The sequence below is a fragment of the Antechinus flavipes genome, chromosome 1 (assembly GCF_016432865.1).
Source record: "Antechinus flavipes isolate AdamAnt ecotype Samford, QLD, Australia chromosome 1, AdamAnt_v2, whole genome shotgun sequence".
NCBI classification, from domain to species: domain Eukaryota; kingdom Metazoa; phylum Chordata; class Mammalia; order Dasyuromorphia; family Dasyuridae; genus Antechinus; species Antechinus flavipes.
In genome coordinates, this window is record NC_067398.1 from 463214678 (window position 1) to 463236917 (window position 22240).

General features: G+C 33.4%; 1 protein-coding gene and 1 pseudogene across 1 annotated transcript in view; one reads left to right on the plus strand and one right to left on the minus strand.

Annotated features, from left to right (window-relative positions):
- The window catches only part of CA8 (carbonic anhydrase 8), a 156343-nt gene that overhangs the window by 18206 nt on the left and 115897 nt on the right, over positions 1 to 22240 (plus strand). Inside the window, exon 3 of the mRNA XM_051970151.1 lies at positions 5174 to 5298. Within this exon, the coding sequence (XP_051826111.1) occupies positions 5174 to 5298 (125 nt within the window). The remainder of the gene's footprint in view (positions 1 to 5173; positions 5299 to 22240) is intronic.
- Positions 15256 to 15933, minus strand: LOC127545954 (heterogeneous nuclear ribonucleoprotein D-like; annotated as a pseudogene).

Sequence of the window (22240 nt, forward strand, 5' to 3'; positions counted from 1 at the left end):
AAACATAAGGCTGAGCTGACCAAAGAATAGAGAAATTTGCTAGGAATTGTCTTCTACCTTGTCTATTGTCTTCTTCTATCTTGTCTTCTACCAAACTTGGATAGAAAAATTGAGTTCACTGTAAATAATATTTCTTGTTTGCTTTAAGATCAAGTCTTGAGGGCTATGTGATTAACAAGAGAATATGGGACATTAGTAGACTATTTTAAAAATCTGAATATCAAAAATCAGAAACTCTTCAAATCCACAGAATTGGGATGTGTGCAAAGAGTATATAAAATGATTCTATATTAAGCTTTTGACTATCCAGAAACACTTTCTATCTTAATTTAGTTTTTTTCCTAGTATTGATAATATTCTTAGTCATCCTTATTGGTAATGAGAACTGAGGGAATTCGAGGTCTCAAGTACAAACTTAAGAATTCATAAATTATAACAACTAATTAAATGACATTTAATTTTATTTAGTTTTTTATTCCTGTACCATCATCTTAGAACTATTTAATGCTGTGAAGGTCTTGACAATGAAATTGGGCACCATGCTATCATTTTTCTTTGTAGTGCTTTTCTGAGCTGATAATTGTAGTTTGATTAAGTCATCAGCATACATATATCTTCAAGATAAATAACTTATCTCTAGCTTTTCCAGGCACAAAAGGCTAATTAAAATTAATATTCCATTATTATATATTTACTTGAAAAGATCAAGGTCTTTCTATAACCATAGTAAAGAACATTCTAATGCTTTAAAAATTTTTCAAAATATACACATAAAAAATCTTCTCTGAGAATTATAAAGTTAGTCAACGCTACTTCCTGAGTGGAAAGGATTAGTTTTCTGCCAAAGTAAGTCTTTTAGTTTTTCAATTCCAGGGTCAACAAAATAAATGTTGTCATAATAAAAATAAGGATTAGAATTATTTATTTGTTTTACTGCTAATATATATAACTGATGCAGGATTCAAACTCAGATCTTTCTGACCACAAATTTCACACTCTGGGTAGCCTAATTGATTTGCAATCCTCAAGAGATTCTTATCATCCTCAGAGAATAAGTTGCTAAAATTCTTAGAAGTTACAAATTTAGAATTAGGTTAATATATAAAAAAGAGACCTTCAATTTTAAAATGTTTATTTTGATGAAATTTGATGGATAATTTGCAATGGATTTAAAATTCTTCTATTGTGTTAGACCAAATGAGGGGCAGTTAGATGATGGCAGTGGTTAGAGTGCTTGATCTGGAACAGGATGACTCAAGTTCAAATCCAGATTCAGATATTGATTAGTTGTATAACTCTGGCCAAGTCACCTTACTCTGTTTGCCTCTGTTCCTCATCTGTAAAATGAGTGGAGAAGGAAATGACAAAGCCAAGAATACCTCCAAAATGGGGTCAGGAAGAGGCAGACATGACTTAAATGACCTAACAACAAATTAGAGCAAATGAAGAGGCAGCATGAACCATTGGATCTAGAACTAGTTTCCGCCCCAGAAAGACCTGGGTTCAACTTCTGTCACTGACACATCCTGGATAAGTGACTATCTTTAAATTACTTTTGCTCATTCCCCTAGGTAACTCTTTTAAGGTATATATGTAGAACAGTTACTAATTTGAGTATGGCATATGATCTTAATTTCAGTAAGAAAATGAAAAACATAAGGAGAACAGATGATACATTATGCATGGCATTTTTATTTAAATGAAAAATATCAAGAGACTTATTTAATATTTTATTTGAAAGTTTATATAATTATCTTTAAAAATCTGTGTCTGTCCATCCATCGATCTCCTTCCAAATAATTGTTGTTATAAAGATGAAGGCTCCTCTCCTCTCCCTTCCCTTCCTTTTCCTTCCCCTCCCCTCTTTTTAATCTCTTTTTCAGGGACAAAGGATTTATTTCGCCTTCAGGCTATTTCCTTTCCTATAGCCTTTGTCTGAACTTCTCCCACCCCGCCAACACCTCCACTCCTCATTCCAGTTTGTTTCCTGTTGAGCTCTGTATTTCTACAACCTGTGAGTGTGTTCAATTCTTGTCTTTTTCAGATAAAAATGAAGTTCATCTAATGCTTGTTCTTCCTATTCCTTTCCCCACGTTATAGATTTTTCTTTTACATCTAGATAACAAGAAATATCACTTTTGCTTCTTTCTTCTTCCTTTCTACACTAGTATATTCTTTCGTTTACCCTCTTAAAACAAAAACAATCAGAATAGACTCAATGGTTCTGAAAGCACTAGTTTCTTCTCTCCTATTGGAATGTTAGCAGTGTATTATTCTTCAACTCCTTTCAATTGTTCAAGTAAATTTACCTAAATTTCTCTGGAGTCTTTTGTTTGTATTTAACATTTTTCTACTCAGTTTCTGGTCTTTATATCTGAAATGCTTGAAAGTGTTTTATTCCATTAAAAAGCCATATGTTTTTTCCCCTATAGGATTATATTTAGCTTTCAAGGCAAAGTTAATCTTGCTTGTAAACCTATATCTTTGGCCTTTTTGAAATAATGTATTCTAAGATCTACTTTCATTTATGAAACTGCAAGTTCCTGTGTGATCCTGTCTGTGGTCACATAGTACTACGGGAATTGCTTTTTTTTGGGGGGGTTCTATTGCTTTTTTCTAGGTGCTTGCAGTATTTTTTTCTTTGATGTGAGAGCTTTGGATTTTAGCTTATAATCTTCCCAGGGTATTTATATTTTAGGATGTGTTTGGAGATATTCTTTCTATTTTTACTTTATCCTCTGGCTTTAATAAGTTTAAATAGTATGTAGTTCCTATATATACATACATATATATGTATTATCTTATGAAATCATTAATTTCTATTATGTCTATTCTAGTTTTTAGATAATTTGTTATTTGAGTTGATATTTACCATATTTTTCCTTAGGTTATTTATACTATTTCCAATTTTTCCCTCCAGAACTTTAATTTTTTAATCTTAATTCTTTTGTTAAAAAGTCCATGTTTTCCTTTGAATCACTAATTGTAGTTGTTGTAGAGGTACTCTTTTTAGCATTCCTTGAATTCATAATTAAAAAAAAATACTGTTTTGAGTTTTCTTTGATCCATTCATCTCTTTAGTTTTAGTTCCTGAATTAAGGTTTTATGCCAGGTCAGGCATTATCTCTTCCTGAGATTTTTCTGAGTGACAGATCAGCTCTTCATCTCACACTGGATCCATTGGGTTTCTGGGAGGACCTTTGACTTGTGGAATACCTGAGATGACTAAATGTTGGGCTCTGCTCCATTATTGCTGTTTCCCAGGGAATTTTAAGATCTCCTGCCTGTGTCTTTTTGACAACCCTGGGAATTTTTACTTCTTTGAGTCTTTTTCAGGGAAATCTTTGCTTTTTGCTACCTACAGATATCAGGTTGTAAATTTTTCAAGTTCATCTCTGGTCATGCTGAGATGCTTGTTTGCTTTCAAAGGACCTGGCCTTTATTCTTATTGAATTTGGGGTTTTGGCTGACTTGTTGCACTTTTCTGTGGTGGAAGAAGTTATTGTCTGCATTCCTCTCTGGATTTCTTAATTACTATTTCAAGTACGTTTCAAATTTTTGCTGGAATAGGTATTTGGGAGATGAACAGTTTGCCTGTATTCAGGTAGCCATCTTGTCTAGAAATGGAATTCTATACTTCAATGGAAATTGTTTTGTTTATTGATCTGGCATATTGACAGGTAGCATGGAATATTTTATAAGGAGTTGACCATAAAATTAGGAAGATCTGGGTTCACATTTCTGCCTGTGATACACAGTTAGGGTCTGTGTCCCTGGATATTTCTTGAACTCTATGAATTGTTCAAAATGTGTTAACTAGCATTGATAGAGGAGTTCATTCATTTGGTTATTCCTTATACCAGTAAAATCACACCATCTCTCTATCTCTTATCTCATCTCTCCTATCTTCTTTATCCTATTTCCTCTTATTAACTTATTAACTCTTCACAGCCTTCCTTATGTCAAATTCTGGTGTTAGGTATACTACCTTAGTATTTTATCTAGAAGCTATCATTTCCCTTTTGACTATATAGTGTTAAAAACCGTTTCCTGTATTTATGCCCAAATGTGATTTCTATCTTTCCTTTTGACTTTATAATAGTTAATAGATGGTAATATGGTGTTCACTTTGAAATCACTTTTGCATATTAAGTATATTTAAATATTTTATTTTGACTAAGAATCATAAGGCTAAAGTTGGAATGGAACTTTAAATAACTAATTTTATAGATGTGAAAATAGTCCCTCAAAATTTAATGACTTATCCAAGATTACACAAGTTGTTACTGACAGAACTGAGTTTAAAACTCAGGACTTGGGACTTTTAAGTTCAGTGTCCTATCCATTGTTATCATTATCAGCTTTAATCTTATTGTTAGATAGAGAGATAGATAAATTATTTATTAATTATTCACCAGACCCTATGCAAAGTGCTGAGGATAAAAATATAAGTAGGTGGATTGTCTTTGCCCTCAAGGAGCTTACATTTTACTAAGGGAAGATAACACATAAAGGGGAGCTGGAAAGGGAGGGGAGGATAAATGGCATATAAAGAGGGGATACAATTGGAGGCTTGATCTGAAAAAACAGGACAAGGGATTACCTATTTGAGTTGAGAAACTCAGGGATGGAATCAGTATCAATGATGGGGCAGGCTGAAGAAGGATTGTTGTACAGTAGGCTAGGTATTGGCAAAATGAAAAAAAAAATGCTTATTCACTATGAATTTTTGGCTTGTTGAATATATACATAAGCCTCTTAGACATAGCCATCTTTTTTGTTATTTAGTTGTTTCAGTCAATTCCAACTTTTTTGTGACCTCATTTGGGGTTTTCTTAGCAAAGATATTGGGGTAGTTTGCTATTTCTATCTCTAGCTTATCTTTATAAGTGAGGAACTGAGGCAAACAGGGTTAAGTTACATAGCTAGTATGTTTCTGAGGCCAGATTTGAACTTGGAAAGATGAGTCTTTCTGACTTTAGGTTTGACACTGTTCTACCTAGCTGCTCCATATAATGTCTAACTGCTTTATCCTAGCCATATGAAGTTAATCCATCGATGCACCCTAGAACTATTGTTGGGAAAATATCTCATGTTGATAGTGTGCTGTATAGAGAAATATATGTATTTGAGAAAAAAAAATAACCAATGAAAATGTATGTTTTTCCCTCAGTTCTTACAGGAGGACCATTGCCTCAAGGACATGAATTTGAACTATATGAAGTCCGATTTCACTGGGGGAGAGAAAACCAGCGTGGTTCTGAACATACTGTTAACTTTAAAGCTTTCCCTATGGAGGTAAGAATGACATCCCATCCAACAAAGCACTTGTTGTTACTACAAAATGTTAAGTAATTTACTGAAAAGAGTTTATTTAAAAAAGATTTCCCAATTGGTCTTATATTTTCTTCATTCACATTAAAATAAAAAGTACCATTATGAAATGTGAGCTTGGGGAAGAAAATGGCTCTTCACATTTACAGTAATAGGTTTTGAGTATGCTCAGTCTTGCATGAATAATTGGTCATAAAGTTAACCTACAGCACTATTAACTTTTAATATTATTAGTGTTCTAAAATTTCTGCTACTTCAGCAAATCCTGTGAGCTACTTTGTTCTAACAAACTCTGAGTAAATGATGAGCTGAAAACAAATAGCTCCTAGAAGACTTTTCATAGTCATTAAAAGTCTAGTTTAAATTTGTTTAAAATTGGTGGTCTTGATTTTAATCACCTAAGGCCGTTAAAAATGTGAGGATGTTCTGTATTTGGTGATTTTCAGAGAGCTGTCTTATGAGAGGAGACAAAGCCTCACAGAAATGCCAGGAGCTCATTTACATCTTCCTTATGAAGCTACATATAAAGCTACACTTTCTTATGAAGTGGATAGAAATTTGCGATAGTTCATAGAAGGGATGTGTGTGTGTGTGTTGCAAAGGGGATTTAGAGATAGAGGATTTGAGGTGCTTTCAATCATTTTCTCCAAATTATAAGCCTGTCTGATTAAATATTAAATTGCTCATGGCTGGCCTGTTATGGAATTTATTGCTGGAAAGTACTGAAGTGCCCAATTTTATTAAAATGATGTATGCTTTATCTTTTAGAGTAGAGCTAGACACCAATTCAAAAGATCATTTTAATTCCCATGTTTTTTTTTTTTTTTTTTTTCCTAGAAGCCTTTTGGAAGTTTAAGGTTTTTTTTCCCCATTTAGATTACAAACAAAACTTTAAATATATCTAGGAGTCACAAACTCATACCACACCACACTCTTTAGGTCTATTCTTGTTGGGCCTAAATATTGGAGATACTTAAATATGCCACAATATGACCTTTCTTCAAAAGATTGTTGTGAGATGAAAATATAAACTGAATTCTTTAAGATATACTTTTAGACACATATCAGATTTCAAAGAGAAATCTAAAATGTGTCCCTAATTTCCATACTCTCAAATTCAGTGATTTTATTTTATTCAAATTTTTTAAAAAAAAATTATGTAATATAATTCTTAATAACAAGGACAATATTAAAGAGAGATATAAATTTTAATTGGTTTTTTATAATCTAAGTTCTAGCAGTATAGTATAATAGTAGTATTGGACCTGAAGTCAGAAAGACTAGGATTCAAATCCTGCCTTTGACACTTAGAAGTTATGTGATTTTGGCTAAATCACTTAATATCTCTGAGCCTCTGGACCTTCTAGGATGTATCTTCAATTCTATAGTTATTAGAAAGAAATGACATATAAAATAAGGTAAGAAGTTTGATATTTAGTGGCTTGTGGGAAAATATAGTTTCCCTCCATAATAAGTTCATATATTAGAAATGTTTTAATCCATTTTTCACAATAATTTGCTATGTTGCTATTTAAACATTTTTGGGGAGGGATGTTGGGTAGTTAGGAGAAGGATTTGAGAGAGAGAGAGAGAAAGAGAGAGAGAGAGAGAGAGAGAGAGAAAGAGAGAGAGAGAGAGAGAAAGAGAGAGAGAGACATACAGACAAACAGAGAGACAGACAAAAAAAGAGAAAGAGATAGAGACAGAGAGATATGGACATACACAGAGAGAGAGACATACAGATAGAGACAGAGACAGACAAAGAAAAGAGAGAATGAGAGAGATGTGGAGAACGAGATGGAAGAAAACAAAGTAAAGAGATGAGTAATCTCATCAAAATAAAGAGATGGATAATCTCAGCCTTATAATATAGGGACCTTAGGATGAACAAATTGAACAGTAGAAACTCTCTGACATGCTATATATCAAAAATGTCAAACATGTACCCTATAAGCTGCTTACAACCCATAACACTCTTGAATGTGGCCTGAACAAATTAAGATATAATTAAGAAATATTTTACTAAATAAGTAAAAATATAATAAAATATGTATAGTATTAATATATGATTTTCTAAGTCAATGTATGTCTTACAAAGATTATGTATGATTTTGTGGTCTCCTGTTTATATATGAGTTTGATAATTTGCTTTTTGGGTACCTTTATCAATTGGGGAGAGATTTTCCCATTTTCCTTCTACTGAATGTAAAATACACATTTATTTTTTATTTTATTTTATTCTTAATAATAGCTTTTAATATTCAAATACATGCAAAAATAGCCTTAACAGTCACTCTTTTATTTTATTTATTTATTTTATTTTATAATAACTTTTTATTGACAGAACCCATGCCAGGGTAATTTTTTTACAACATTATCCCTTGCACTTGGTTCTGTTCCGATTTTTCCCCTCCCTCCCTCCACCCCCTCCCCTAAATGGCAAGCAGTCCTATATATAACATTCACTCTTACAAAACTCTGTGTTTCAGATCTTTCTCCCTCCCTTCTCCCTATCTCCCTTCCCTAGACAGCAAGCAATCCAATATAGGTTAAACATGTGCATTTTCTCCAAACATAACTCTATACCTATCATGCTGCACAAGAAAAACAATATCAAAAAGAAAAAAAAAAAGAGAAAAAAAGCAGGCAACAACAACAAAAAAAAGTGAAAATTCCATGTTGTAAGCCACATTCAGTCTCCACAGTCCTCTCTCTGGATGTAGATGTCTTTTTTCATCAAAAGTCCATCGTAATTGACCTGAATTACTTCATTGTTGAAAAGAGCCACGTCCATCATAACATATAATGTTGTTGTTGCTGTGTAAAATGTTCTCTTGGTCCTACTCACTTCACTCAGCATTAGTTCATGCAAGTCTCTCCAGGCCTCTCTGAAATCATTCTGCTGATCATTTCTTACAGAACAATAATATTCCATAACATTCATATACCATAATTTATTCAGCTCTTCTCCAACTGATGGGCATCCATTCAGTTTTCAATTCCTTGCCACCACAAAAAAGGGCTGCTACAAACATTCTTGCACATGTGGGTGCTTTCCCCCTTTTTAATGATATAATGGTATAGACCCAGTAGACACACTGGTTAATCAAAGGGTATGTACAACCTGATAACCCTTTGGACCTAGTTCCGAATTGCTCTCCAGAATGGTTGCGTCAGTTCACAACTTCACCAATGATGCATTAGTATGCTAGTTTTCCCACATTCCTTGCAACATTTATCATTATCTTTTCCTGGCATCTTAGCCAATCTGAGGGATGTATGGTGATTCCTCAGAGATCTTAACTTACAGAAAATAAGCATTTATTAAGGGCCAACTATGTCAGTCACTGTAATTTTTTAACAATTATCTCATTTGATCTTCACAATAACCTTATGAAGCAGGTGCTTTTATACCCATATTACATTTGTGGAAACTGAGGGAGACAGAAATAAATTTACTTGCTCAGGATCATATTGCTACTAAGTATCTAAGGCTAGATTTGAACTCAGTCTTTCTGACTGGATGCTGTACCACTAGGTGTCTCTTAACATTGTAGACTGTTAATTTCTGTGTTCTAAGATGTGGAAGAAAATTGGGAGGAATTGGGTATGTATCAGCTCTGGATGGAACAAATCTCTGTCATTTGCCTGTGCCACAGAAAACAACTTTTTATAACTCTGAAAAGGTTTTATTAGAATATAAAATTCAACCGCTTATGCTCAGCACAGAATTGAATTTTTATTACAGATACTCACATATTTGTAGTCCTTTGCTGTTACTTTATAACTCTAGTCCAGTGAACATTGTTAACATGATCTGTTTTCAGGAAAATTAAAGTTTGGTACTGAAATTATATTTCTGTGAAAATGTTTATATTTTGGATAATGTTATTACTGATCATCTTTTGCTAAAGCAGTTGAAGGACAATGTTTTCTTTTTCCTTATATTCTTTTCTAGTAATTTTAGGGAAATAATTATTAATACTTATCAGTACTTGGTATGTATTGATCATTGTAATATTAAGGACCTAAGTGCTGAGGGTATGTGCAGTTGGAAAAAGAAATATCCAAATCAGGAAAATTATTTAGAGTTAGTTTTACTTTGGGATTTTAAGAAAGAGAAAGGCAAGGCATCATGGAAAGGACCTGTGACATGGAAGGAATAGTATTTGAAACGATAAGAAATGGTTATAGGTGTAGGATCTTGTTTATGGATCCTCTGGACCTCTGATGGTCTAGATTAATCTCATTAACTTCCATTAATCTAAATTTGGCCTGAATTTTCAGGATAATTGTAGTTCTTTCCTAAGCCTCATTAGCTCTCCAGGGACAGTCACCAGGCCTAAGGTTGTCACAAACTTAGTAGTGAAATAGCTAGAGATGCTGAAGGTCAGCTTTGGAATGGCATGTTAATGTTGTAAATTTATCACTAGATATTGTTTAACTTATGAAATGATATCTTATTAAAATGAAATTCTTAGAGATAGCCTAACTCTTCGTTCTTAAATTATTCTTAGTTCTTAAATTATTGGTATACTTTAATACAGTAACATATTGTATGATAGATTTGACTTCTTGTTCTGCAGAATCTATCATACAATATGCTATGATAATTTGACTTCTTGTTCTGCTCTGTAGGTAGAGTGTTAACTTCTTCATGAGAGAGCATCTGCTGTATTATAGTCCAAAGCCTTATCTATATTTACATTGTATTCATGAAGTTATCATTTTACATCCTAATAGGGCTTGTTAATACAGTATACCAGCTGTTTGTGAAGAGTGTTGTGTACTGGGTAAACAAAAATGCTAGAGATGATCATAATTATTTAATGTTAGAGATCAACAAGGCCACCTGCTTACAGATGAGGAAAACTGAGGCCCTTTGGGAAGTGTTTTTCCCAACAGTTAAGCATACTGTTTAATCAAAGAACAGGGACTACATCACGTGTTGTGATCTAATTCTAGTGATTAAGTGAATTTAGGTCATTGTGCTTGCAAAAATATTATACTAGCTTCTAAATCCTAAATATTTTCTTTTTTCCTTTGACTAGAATAGTGGTATCTCTCATTAAAGTGATATTGCAATAACCTCCAAAGAAAGATGATCCATTTTTGTGACCTTCAACACAAATATTCTTCTGGCAAAACAGGGTTATTTTTATTAATTTGTCTCACCACTGTGAGTAGATTCCTGGTGGAATTTGTGAGAAAGAATTGCTATTTCAAGGGTGTTTGACCTGCTTAAGGAGCTCTCCTGTGCTTTCACTTTTATGGAACTTCTTCAAACCCAGAGCTCCATAGAATTCTAAGTAACTGAGAAAATGAATTTTGTGGAACAGAAAAAATTAGATTTAGGTCATGGGTACATCAAGCTATAGGATTTTAGAAAAGAAAGTAAGTATGAAGCATTATGCTAGGCATTGGATCCACAAAGATAAAAAAAAAAAATAATAGCAACCCTTCCAGGAAGTTACATATTATTGGGGAGGGGGGATTGGAAATGTATGAAGATATATACAAATATAATTATTGAGGGTGGGGAGACTGCTAAAAGTTGGATATCTTAGGCAAGGTCTCATTTGAACAAGTAGCATTTGGGCTCAGCCTTCTATACATTGATCAATCAATCAATAAACAGATAAGATTTTTAAAGTGCTTAATATGTGATAAACACTGTAGATACAAAGACAAAAATAGAATGCTTTCTATTCTTGCAATTTACATTCCAATGGGAGAAAATCTATATATACATGGGGAAGTGTAAAATAATGTATAAAATTAATACAAGATAGTTTGGGAGGAAGGACATTAGTCCCTGGAAAGAGTAATAGAAGTTTGATATAGAAAATGGTTCTTGAACCAAGTCTTGGAGGAAATTTGGGTCACAATAGGTGGAGATGAGGAGGAAATACATTCAGAAATAAGGGACAGATAGTACAAAGGTACAGATCTCAGAGATTAAGTATTGAGTATTTTGTGTGTAATAGGGAGTAGACAGTATGACTGGATTTCAGAAAGCATGTAGACATAATATATAAGAAGACTGGAATAGTAGGAAGGAATCAGGTTTTGAAGAGTCTTAATTGACAGAGGAGTTTACATTTACTCTTAATGGTAATATAGACTCATTGGATTTTTTTTTTTTAATAGTATAGTAATGTTGTTATAACCTGTAACTTTAGGAACACTTCAAAAAGGGAGATATAAATATGTGGCTTTTGCAGTTATTCAGATGAGAAGTACATGGGCCACGGGCCTGAGCTATGAGTGAGTGGAGAAGGAGATGTCTGAAAGATGTTGTGGAAGTAAAAATTACATAGTTGGTGAATGATTTTATATTTTAAGTCAGTAAATGAGGAGTTGAAGGTAAAACCAAGGTTGTGAACCATGGGGGCTTGAAAGATGATAATGTCTTTGACGGTAACAGAGAAGTTTGGAAGAGTGGATTTTTTTTGGGGGGAGATAATGAGTTTCATTTTGTACTTATTGAATTTAAGATTCCTATCCAGTTTAAAGGGGTTGGAGACAAGATGGGAGAGAATAGACAATCTTTATCCGAGCTCTTCCTGATATCCCTTAGATCAATGCCAGATCAAACCTCTGAATTTGTTTTGGAGTGACACAACCCATAAATATTTGAAGGATAACAAATTTTCAGCAGAAATTTGGAAGAACTTTGGAAAAGGTCTATTCCAATCAGGCATGGGGGTGGAGAGGGGATATGGCTAAGTGCAGGCATAGCACAGGGACCCAGGATGATGTGGCATCCTATGGCTGGGCAATCTACGGGGAGGTTCTTAGCCAAAATATAGCAGCTTTGGCTACTCTGTCTTAGTTCAGAAGTCAGTGGATCAGCAGATTAGCTGTGAGTCATCCAACGCAAATACAAAAAGCAAATAGTGAGCCTCTGAAACCCAGAATAACATGGGACTTGGCCATGCCCACACAGCGCTTGAAGGAAATCAGTTGCACTGGCCCAGGGCAGTGTAAAACTACTGTCACTGTTGCTTGTAGAGGAATCTCCCCTTTGCCCTAAGAACAAACATCAATCTTAAAAAAATAAGCAAAAAATCAAAAAGAACTCCGACCACAGATAGCTTTTATGGAGACAGAGAAGAACAGAGAATACTAATGGCAAATCATCTCCAGATGAAGTCCCAAAGAATGATATTAGTCTCTATCTCACATGGTTCTCTTGGAATAATACAAAAAAGGATCTTAAAAGAGAGTTAGAAGAAAAATGAGGAAAGAAAATAAGTACTTTGCAGTAGAGTTTGGAAAAGGAAACACAGAAATTATCTGAAGAAAACTTAAAAAAATAGATTTAGTAAAAAGGAAAAGATCATATAACTCCTTACAAACAGATATGATGATACATAATCATGTGCATGTAACTCCTTACAAAATAGAAAAAAAAACAATTCATTGAAAAACAGAATTTGTGAAATGGAAAAAAAAAAATCTAATGAACAAAACAGCTCATTTAAAAGTTAAATTGGCCCAATGCAAAAGGAGGTAAAAAAGCTAACTGAAGAAAATAATTCACTACAAATTAGAATTGAATAAATGGAAGTGAGTGACTCAATGAGACATCAAGAATGGAAAAAAAAATAGAAGAGATATCCAGTTTAAAAAGTCTAATAGGTAGTTAATGATGAGAAATTAGAGCTCAGGAGAGAGATTACTGCTACAGAGCTCAGTCATTTTACTGAAGACAAAAATTGAACCCATGAACACTGATGAGGTCCCTAAGTGAGAGAATATAAAGAAAAGAGGAAAGAGCCTAGAACAAAGTCAGGAGAGAGATTATGGCTACAGAGCTCAGTCATTTTACTGAAGACAAAAATTGAACCCATGAACACTGATGAGGTCCCTAAGTGAGAGAATATAAAGAGAAGAGGAAAGAGCCTAGAACAAAGTTTTGGGGGCTCACCCAGAGGAAGTTAGACATAGATGATGCAAAGAAGACAGAGAAGGAGTAGTTGGATATGGAGGAGGAGAGCCAAGCAAGTCTTGCACAGTGTCACAAAAACCCAGATAAGAGAGTATTTAGGATAGGGTGATCAGTTGTGTCAAATTCATCTAAGAGGTGAAGAAGGATCAGGATAAGTACTGAGGAAAGGCTATTAGATCTCTATTAGATCAAGTAGAGAGTGATTTAGATAATTTATATAAGAGGTAATTTAGGAGAGAGCTTTTTCAGTTTAGTGATGAAGTCAAAAACCAGACTATAGAAGGTTAAGAAGTGATAAGAGAGGAAATGTAGATGGCTTTTTCAAAGACCTAGGCTTGAAGGGTGGATAGTAATTAGCAGGAATGGTGGGATAAGTGAGGATTCTTTTGGACCAAGGGTAAGCCTTAGCATCTTTGTAGGCATTGGAAAAGGAATTATTATGTTAGAAAACCAAAGATTAGAGAGGGGTTAGTGATAGTGCTGGTTAAAGATGGTAAAAGATGGAATCAAGTTTTATATAGAAGGGTGGAGTAAAAGTTTATATAGAAATTGGAGTAAAAGAAGAAACAGTATTGGAGAGAGAATATCAAGGTAAGATAAGGAGGAGGGGGAAGAGGAAGTTTTTGTGAATACCATGGTGGGATTGTTGTTGTTTTGTTTGTTTGTTTTTGTGAAATGTGAGGAAAAAACCTTAGTTGAAAGGAGTACTGAGGGAAGATTAAGGAAGGAAGAGAAAATTTGGAACAACTGTTGTGGTGGGTAAATAATCATTTACAAAGAAGTAAAACAATTGCTTTTAGTGATAGCATAATTAAAATTAAAATTTGTTGTAGAAACTGTGAATTTATCTAGCTCTGTTCAATAGCCTGTGATTAGAGATTTAGGATGACAGTGACAAGAACAATTCAGAATTGGGGTTTGAGAACAAGGAATTAGAGAACAGAAATTAATGTAGAGATGACGTGATTCTTTCAGGGGTGAGTAGAAAGGAAGAGAGTATAGACAGAACCAAGGGAAATGGCCCCACAAAGTTTGGAGAGAGGGGAGGAAAAGAGATAGGTCATGAATATGACTATGGCTAAATTTGTGAGGAATAAGGCATAAGGAGAGAGGAAATTATAGAAGATTGTGATTAGATAAAGTAATTTCAGAATTCTTGGTTTTGGAAAGTGAAACGCTTGTGGACAATAGCAAGATCAAGTGGATAACCATCTGAGGAGGTCATAAGAGTTGAGCAGATTTAGAAGCTAGGAGATTAAGGGTATCTGAGGGAACAGCAACAAAAATGTTGAAGTCCTCTAATATGAAGGCAGGAGGAGGAGGTGGAGGAAGTTAGTGGAATCAAAGTCATTGAGAAAAGGGAAAGAATGCCCTGGGGGATGTTATATAATTACCACTAGGATGTGGATTAGATAACAAATTTTAGCACTTTGAAGTTTACAAAGTGCTTTATATATTTTAGGGATCACCATAACTTTATGAGATAGATTTTATTATCTTCATTTTATAAATGTGTAACCCAGGATTGTTGAGCTATTAAATATCTAAGCAGTAGTGGGGATCAAGTAGGATTTTGATAATTGCTTTCAGGACTAATGATACATGGAAGAGAACTCCTTTTGATGATCTTTGTGTATCTGTGTATATTCACAGACATATGCTCTCATATTTATTTTTACAAACACTTTGTTTTTTGAAAATCATTTACCGTGAAATTATTCAAATGACATTTTATAAACAAATCTAAATGTCATAATCCTGATAACAAAGTAAAGACAAGAAAACTAAATGAGCCATTATATATTAGACAGAGTTGTGTCTTTTACACTCAAAGTCCTTTATGAAACAGTCATTTCAGATCAGTAATAGATGATTCTCCATTCAATGTTGTCATACTGTGGTATCTGCACCTGCTTTCTCTTAGTTTTCCCTTAGTATTACTAGTTGATGATTGTCTTGCTGACTGATTACCAGTCCTTTGGATGCTTTTCTATACATGATTTGTTGATCTCACCCTGACCTGTAATATCATATGGTCCACCAGCTGCAATATCCGTCTTTCCTTTCTGTTGTTGCTTGCATATTTCTTTGGGCTGTGCAATTTTAAATTTTATACTTCCCATAATCAATTTGATGATATCTGTTTTCTAATAATTTCATTAAGTGGTTCTTCATCTGTATATGTAATAAAATAGAATCTTTTTTTCATTCACTTTTTTTTGTGCATAGAAAATCCAACATTATCAAATGTTCCAAAATATTTTTTGATTAATTATTCAGATATATTTATTCCAAAATACTTTTTCGAGGCGGGGGGGGGGAATCCTATCATTTTAAAGCTTTGGCTATTTGAAAGTCTATCCACTTGCTATCCTGTATGTGTTCTTTAAATTCCTGGACCTTGTCAGCACTGTCAGAATGTCTAAAAAGCACAAATCCAAATTCCTATGATCTTCCAGTCTCTAGATTCATTTTAATTATATAGTCTACAACCTTGCCAAAAAAAGAGAAGTAATTGATCAACTCTTTCTTGCTTGTATCACAGCTTAGCCTTCCAGAAAAATATTTTAGCAAGGTCCTGTGCATTCTTGTTCATGCTGATTTTGGACCCTTCAGCTGAAGTCTATGTTACTCTACTCATTCATGTCCCCTCAGGTGTCAGGGCTGTCATCTGGGGGCAAGTATCAAGGAAACAGAGTCACAGTGCTAACTGTTTATATGAAACTGGATTTGAAATGACAGGAAGAGCCACCATTACACATTTAACAGATTGTAAGAAATATGGCATGCAAACAATTTCAGAAATTTTAAGAGCTAGCATTACAGCTATTTGAGTAAATTATTGCTTTTGGTAACCTAGTGGCTTAAAGAGTTATTTATCCTGAAAGTGATAACATTTCTAGGAAGAATCTGATAATCCTATTTTTAAATAATTATGATGTGCTCAAAATATTAAGATAATACTACTGAGCCACTATCAGCAGACTATCTGTTGTAAGTGGTTTTTCTATTACTTGTGATAATTGTCATTGAACCATCCATACACTCACCTGACTCCCTAAACTTAAAGATATACTTTTGTCAGATGGCTGGCAGGTGCTATGGATGAAGTTTTTCATGAAATAGAGTAAAGATAATTAACTCTTACAGGGAAGAAGCCATGAAACTACAAATCAGTTATGTAAAATCTGTTTTGTATAATGCACATATATACTAGAGATGGCTACTGTTAGACACAAAATATTTATATATGTGTAAAATCATTTTAAAGGTATTATATAAACATTGCAACTATGACTACTACTACTTTCCCCTCTTTATTTTTTTTTATTAAATTAATATATATTTATGATTTAAAACAATTATTTCTAAAACATTCTCTATGCTCTGACCACTGACCTTCCTGATTTCTTTAAATCCTAAATATAATCTCACATTCTACTGTCCCCAACCTTTCTTAATTCTAGTGTTTTCCCTTTGTTAATTATCTTCTATTTATCCAGTATATAATTTGTTTTTGATTTGGTTGAACGCTGTGTTCCCTATTAGACAATGAATTCCCTGTGGTCAGGGACTGTCTTTTGCCTCTTGCTGTATTTCCAGTAGCTAACACAATACTTGGCACATCATAGATGTCTATTTTTCCTCCTCTTCCAAAAAAATGCATGGTTAAAAATGACTTCCAAGCCAGGAAGAACTAGGTTTCAAGTCCAGCCTCTGACACATATTGTCCCTATGACCTTGCATGTGTCATGTAAACTAAGGTAAGAATAGGAACCAGACTTGTGTATTTCACTGTAGTCTTATGAGTTCATTGATATAAGGGACTCCAGATAAAGATGAATGACAATGACCAATGCAGGATGTCATCTTCCTCTGTAATATATAGTCTTAGAAAGTTTCTTAGAGTATTGAGAAGTCAAATATCATGCTTCAGGGACACAGTGTCTAAGATAGGACTCAAAAAGAGGACTTCTTGATGATTTAACATCTTGCTATCTTGCTATCTTGCATTGCCTTTGAAAACCAGGGACTTGAATGCAAGTCTTGCTGGATATGCGTCTGGATTTGAGTGTTCACTATGCCACATTTTCTCTTTCATTTTTATATTATAGAGCAAAAATTATTAAACATAGAGGAAATGAGGAAAGAACAATTGAAAAAAAATTATGGTTTTTTTCCTCAATCTTAGTTGGTCCATCTGGTGAGTTAATAATATATACTTCAAAATATTGTTCTATTCAGATGTCACAAAATCTTAGAATTGAATGAGACTTCAAAGCTACCTGTTTTAACCTATATCTCAAGAGGGTTTCTCTTTACATCTAATGGGCAAAAAACCTTCATATCCCTAGTCTGTGAGAAGCTACTGCTTTGTGAAATATCTAATTTCACTTTTGGGTGGCTCTATCTAATGTTTTCTTTATATGAAGCCTAAGTTGTTTGTCATTTGTTTGCCTGTCTGTCTGTCTATCTATCTATCTAATTTTCTCCACTCCCATTTATTATAGTTTAAAGTCATTTTGATAAAATTTTTGTAACACTTAGCAAAAACTTTCTTACTAAATAAGTATATTATGTCTCTGGCCAAGAATCTGCCATTCCTTTGTCATAATCTGTGATCTGGATGTTCAGATTCTGTTCTCAGCCACCATTTTCTTAACCAATTTTTCACTTCCCAAACTATTTTTTCTTACTTTGAATTGACAACAATGAAGAAAACACAATTGGTGGTCCTATGGTTGTCAGTTTCCCATCTCTGTCTAAATGATATGATCTGAGCAGCATTGAAAACCTCCTAATAAAATTTAACTCCACTATTTTTTTGTCATAGTCCTTGAAATTCTGTTAGTAGGAAGGAAAGAAATAAGCATTTGTTATGTACTTACTATGCGCCAGGCACATTTTACAAATATTCTCTTATTTGTTCTTTACAACAACCTGGGAGGAAGGTGCTATTATTAACCCTGTTTTACAGTTGAGCAAACTGAGGGAAGTAATCAACTTGATCAGTCACACAGCTAGATTGTATTTGAATACAGGTCTTTCTGATTCAAGATCTAGTGCTTCTGTGCCATCTAGTATTGTAATCATTCCTTTAAGTCAATAGGCTTTAATGTCTTTTTTTAGAATAAAAATATTTAATTTATATTTCTGGGAGAGATAAGCTGTTGTCAATTAGTAATTTTTTTGGCTCCTTTTTTGTGCTAGGAATTGTGCTTATGAATTTGTTTATAAGAGTAATTTTAGTCATTGTGAAAGACCCTAAGGAAATATGGCACAATTTAATTGCCTTTTGATAAAGGGAAAGAAGTTGAGAAATATACAGAATAAAGAATATTTCCAGGTTAAGACAGGATCAAAAGAAAAATTTTTTTTTTCCTTTTTGGTACTCAACATATAAAATGATAGAATCCTATATTCCCTACCTATCCAAATTTGTGTAGCTTCAACTAGATAGTAATAACAGATAAATGAGGAACCATTCTCATTTACTTGTATGTGTGTGTATGTATGTGCATAATATCATTAGACATAATGATGTGGTAGAAGTATCATCTTGTTTTATAGTAATGGCAAAACAGAGATATCTGATTTTAAAAAATCAAAGTATAGCTCAATATTATCATTTCTGTTTTAATAAAATAATGTCACAAAATTATTAACACCATGACAATCTAACATTTGGGTATATATAAGAAACATATACATATACATATACATATACATATACATATACATATACATATACATATATGTGTGTGTATATATAATTTTAAGCATTTTAGTCTTAAGAAATAAGTTCTTATTAGGGAACAAAAAGGCACAGTGACATTAAGAAGGTAATTGTATTCTTGCTGCTCCATCTCTGCATTTGAATCCCTAGGGTGGCTCACAACAGAATCATTATGGAACTCTATGAATGAAGGCAAATTGGATATAAAAATTGAAATGAATCAATGGGAAGTTTAATTTTTGGCGTTAACATTTTTCCTGAGGAGGTAGCTTGGTCTGGTAGGTAGAGATTAGTGAGGAAGAGCTACGTTATAATCCCAGTTCACCATGGGTTTTGCTATTTGACTTTCATTCAATTGTTTAACCTTAATTTCTTCATGTGTACCTATTGTATAATAATACTAAACTCATCCAGTCAGCCTTAGAGAAATACTGTTAGGATTTGTGACAATTTAAGAAATGTATTGAGCTCAAAGGATGATAATGGAAATTATCATTATTAAACAAAACACGGTATAATACAAATTTATGTTCTTTCATATATTTCATTCAAATGATTCCCCTAAGCACTTTGAAGGCATAATTGGATATTCAGAATATAAATATTGTAGCATAGGAGAAACTAATTTTATGCAGTATTTTATAATTTGCTATGAATTAAGGTTAAGATTTTATAGATAGCCAGCTATAAACATAATAAATATGGAAATAGTATGCATGAGGTCATTGGTTCAGGGATCTGAGAACTAAAAACAGTTAACAATGGACTTAAATTCATTCATGGAATAGATTGCTCACATTTAGAAAGTTCATTAACTATTTTGAATGAACTAAACCTGGAAACATAAATGGCGAGAAAATTAGTGTAGTATATTAAGAGACCGTAGTTAGGGTGGTTGTTGTTGTTGAGTCATTCAATCATGTCTGACTTTTCTTGACCCCATTTGGGATTTTCTTGGCAAAGTTACTGGAGTGGTTTGTCATTTCCTTCTCCAGTTCATTTTACAGATGAAGAAACTGAGACAAGTAGGATGATGAGACAAGTCACATAACCAATAAGTGTCTGAAGCTAGATTTGAGATGAGTCTTCCTGACTTCATACCTAGTGTCCTATCTACTCTGCCAAGTTTAGGATTATATAAGTAATAAGCAGCAAAATTAGAATTAGAACTCTAGTCTTTATACTTCAAATTTAGTATGCTTTTCACAATTCTATTCTGTTTATACATTCAGATTCTTTGAACTATATTTTACAAGGGTGGGCTTTGTGGCATGAAAAATATATCTTATTAATAACAAAAAAAGTGACCTAGGAGCAGCTAGGTGGTGCAGTGGATAGAGCACCAACCCTGAAATCAAAAGAACCTGAGTTCAAATCTGGCCTCAGACACTTAATACTTCCTGGCTGTGTGACCCTGGGCAAATCACTTTACCCCAATTGCCTCAGCAAAAAAAAAAAAAAAAAAAAAAAAAAAAAAAAAAAGTGATTGAGAATATCAACTTCTCATATCACATAATTTTATGAAAATAATACGCCCATTCTTGGAGAACATCCTTGATAGTGTTAGTAGGAAACAGGTAAGCTTTTGTAAATAATCACAACAAACCACATCTTTATCATCATACAATTGGCTAAAAGTTTATAGAACTTGGATATAAATTCTCAGTATGTTTATTGTTTCTGAATATGATAAAAGCATTTGATTTGATAGAACTACTGCCTTAACAGGCTGTCCTATGATACGTGTCCCATGCAAAAGTCAAAGCCATGCAAAATTTCTTGAAATATATAATAAAGCTTTGTTTTATGAACTCCTGATTATTATTGGGTGATGCATGGTAGGAATTAATAGACACACTGAAAGGTGCTCATAGCTTTTGTGGAAATGATCCAGTGTTGAATCCAATTTGATGAGGGTTTCCTTTGAAGATGAGGAAGTTCTTCAGATGCTCTTAATTGAATTTGATATATTGTACCATTTGCATGAAACCCCAGAATCTTGCATAGGTTTGTCTAAACTAGTAAAATCTGGTGGAGTATTTTTATCTGGATCAAACAGAATCAGGCATGGAGGGTAGAAGGAGCTAGTAACTTATCTGGGGCTGGTAGTAAATCATGATGGGGTGGGGAAAGGATGCTTATGAGATGTTATAGAATTTGGCTACAAGTTTTCTTAATGTTTATTGTTTCTGAACATTATAAAAGCTAAGGTATGGTACCTATGTGATACTCAGACTCCCTGCAGGTAGAAAAAGGGAGTTTTGGCAGCTATGACAGGTCTTTCTTTTATTGAGTAACTGAGATTATCTAGTTTCTTAATTTAAAAGTTGATGGGATCCTTACTGGGAAAAACCTTGTGCAGTCTGGGTATTCTATTATTCTCCAAACATGAGAAATTCAGGTAGGCTTCCAGTATTTTGGGTTAATCTCTTATTTGGATACATGTGAATTAGAATCACATATGATGGGCAGGCAAGAATGAGTTGTGACTCATCCATGTTGCCTTGTTGGAGGGAATATTCACTCTAATGAAATCACAGACCCATGGGAACATTTGAGAATTGCCCGTGCTATACATATTTTAGAATTAGGTACTTGTCTTATTCTCTAAAAGGCCTAGAGCTATAACTAGGAATTCTAAGGCTACAAAAAAATTCTGTTCAGAAAGGTAGAGCGTGTAGAGAGAACAGTCCATTCCAGATGCAAATATTCTGAAAGATGGGGTGGCCTGTTTCTCAGACGACCTGATCTATGTCTCTTCAATAGGTTAACATTTCCTATTTCTGCAACCCTCATAAAGATGAGGGAGAAAGGCATACATTAAGGTAAGGTGGGCCTTAAGAGTTTGGATCCTGGAGGTAATTTAATAAAAGTAATGGAGGTATCTGGAGGTAACATTAATAAAATAAATTAATATAAGCATTTATATTTATAATATATATTTATACACATTATATTATTAATATAAATATTTATGTATAAAATTTAAAAAATGATAAAATAATAAAGGTAATTTAAAATGCCTACTCTATAGTTCTGAGTTGAGGCATTCCAATTCTTCATTATTGTTGGTCCTGAGTCATCAGACTGTGTCCCAGATGATATATTATGGGAAACACATTACAATTAAAAAAAAATAATAATACTTAACCTACTTTGTTATTCAGGATAACTATCACAGATTTCTGTCAATTTTCATTGCTCTTTATCAACTT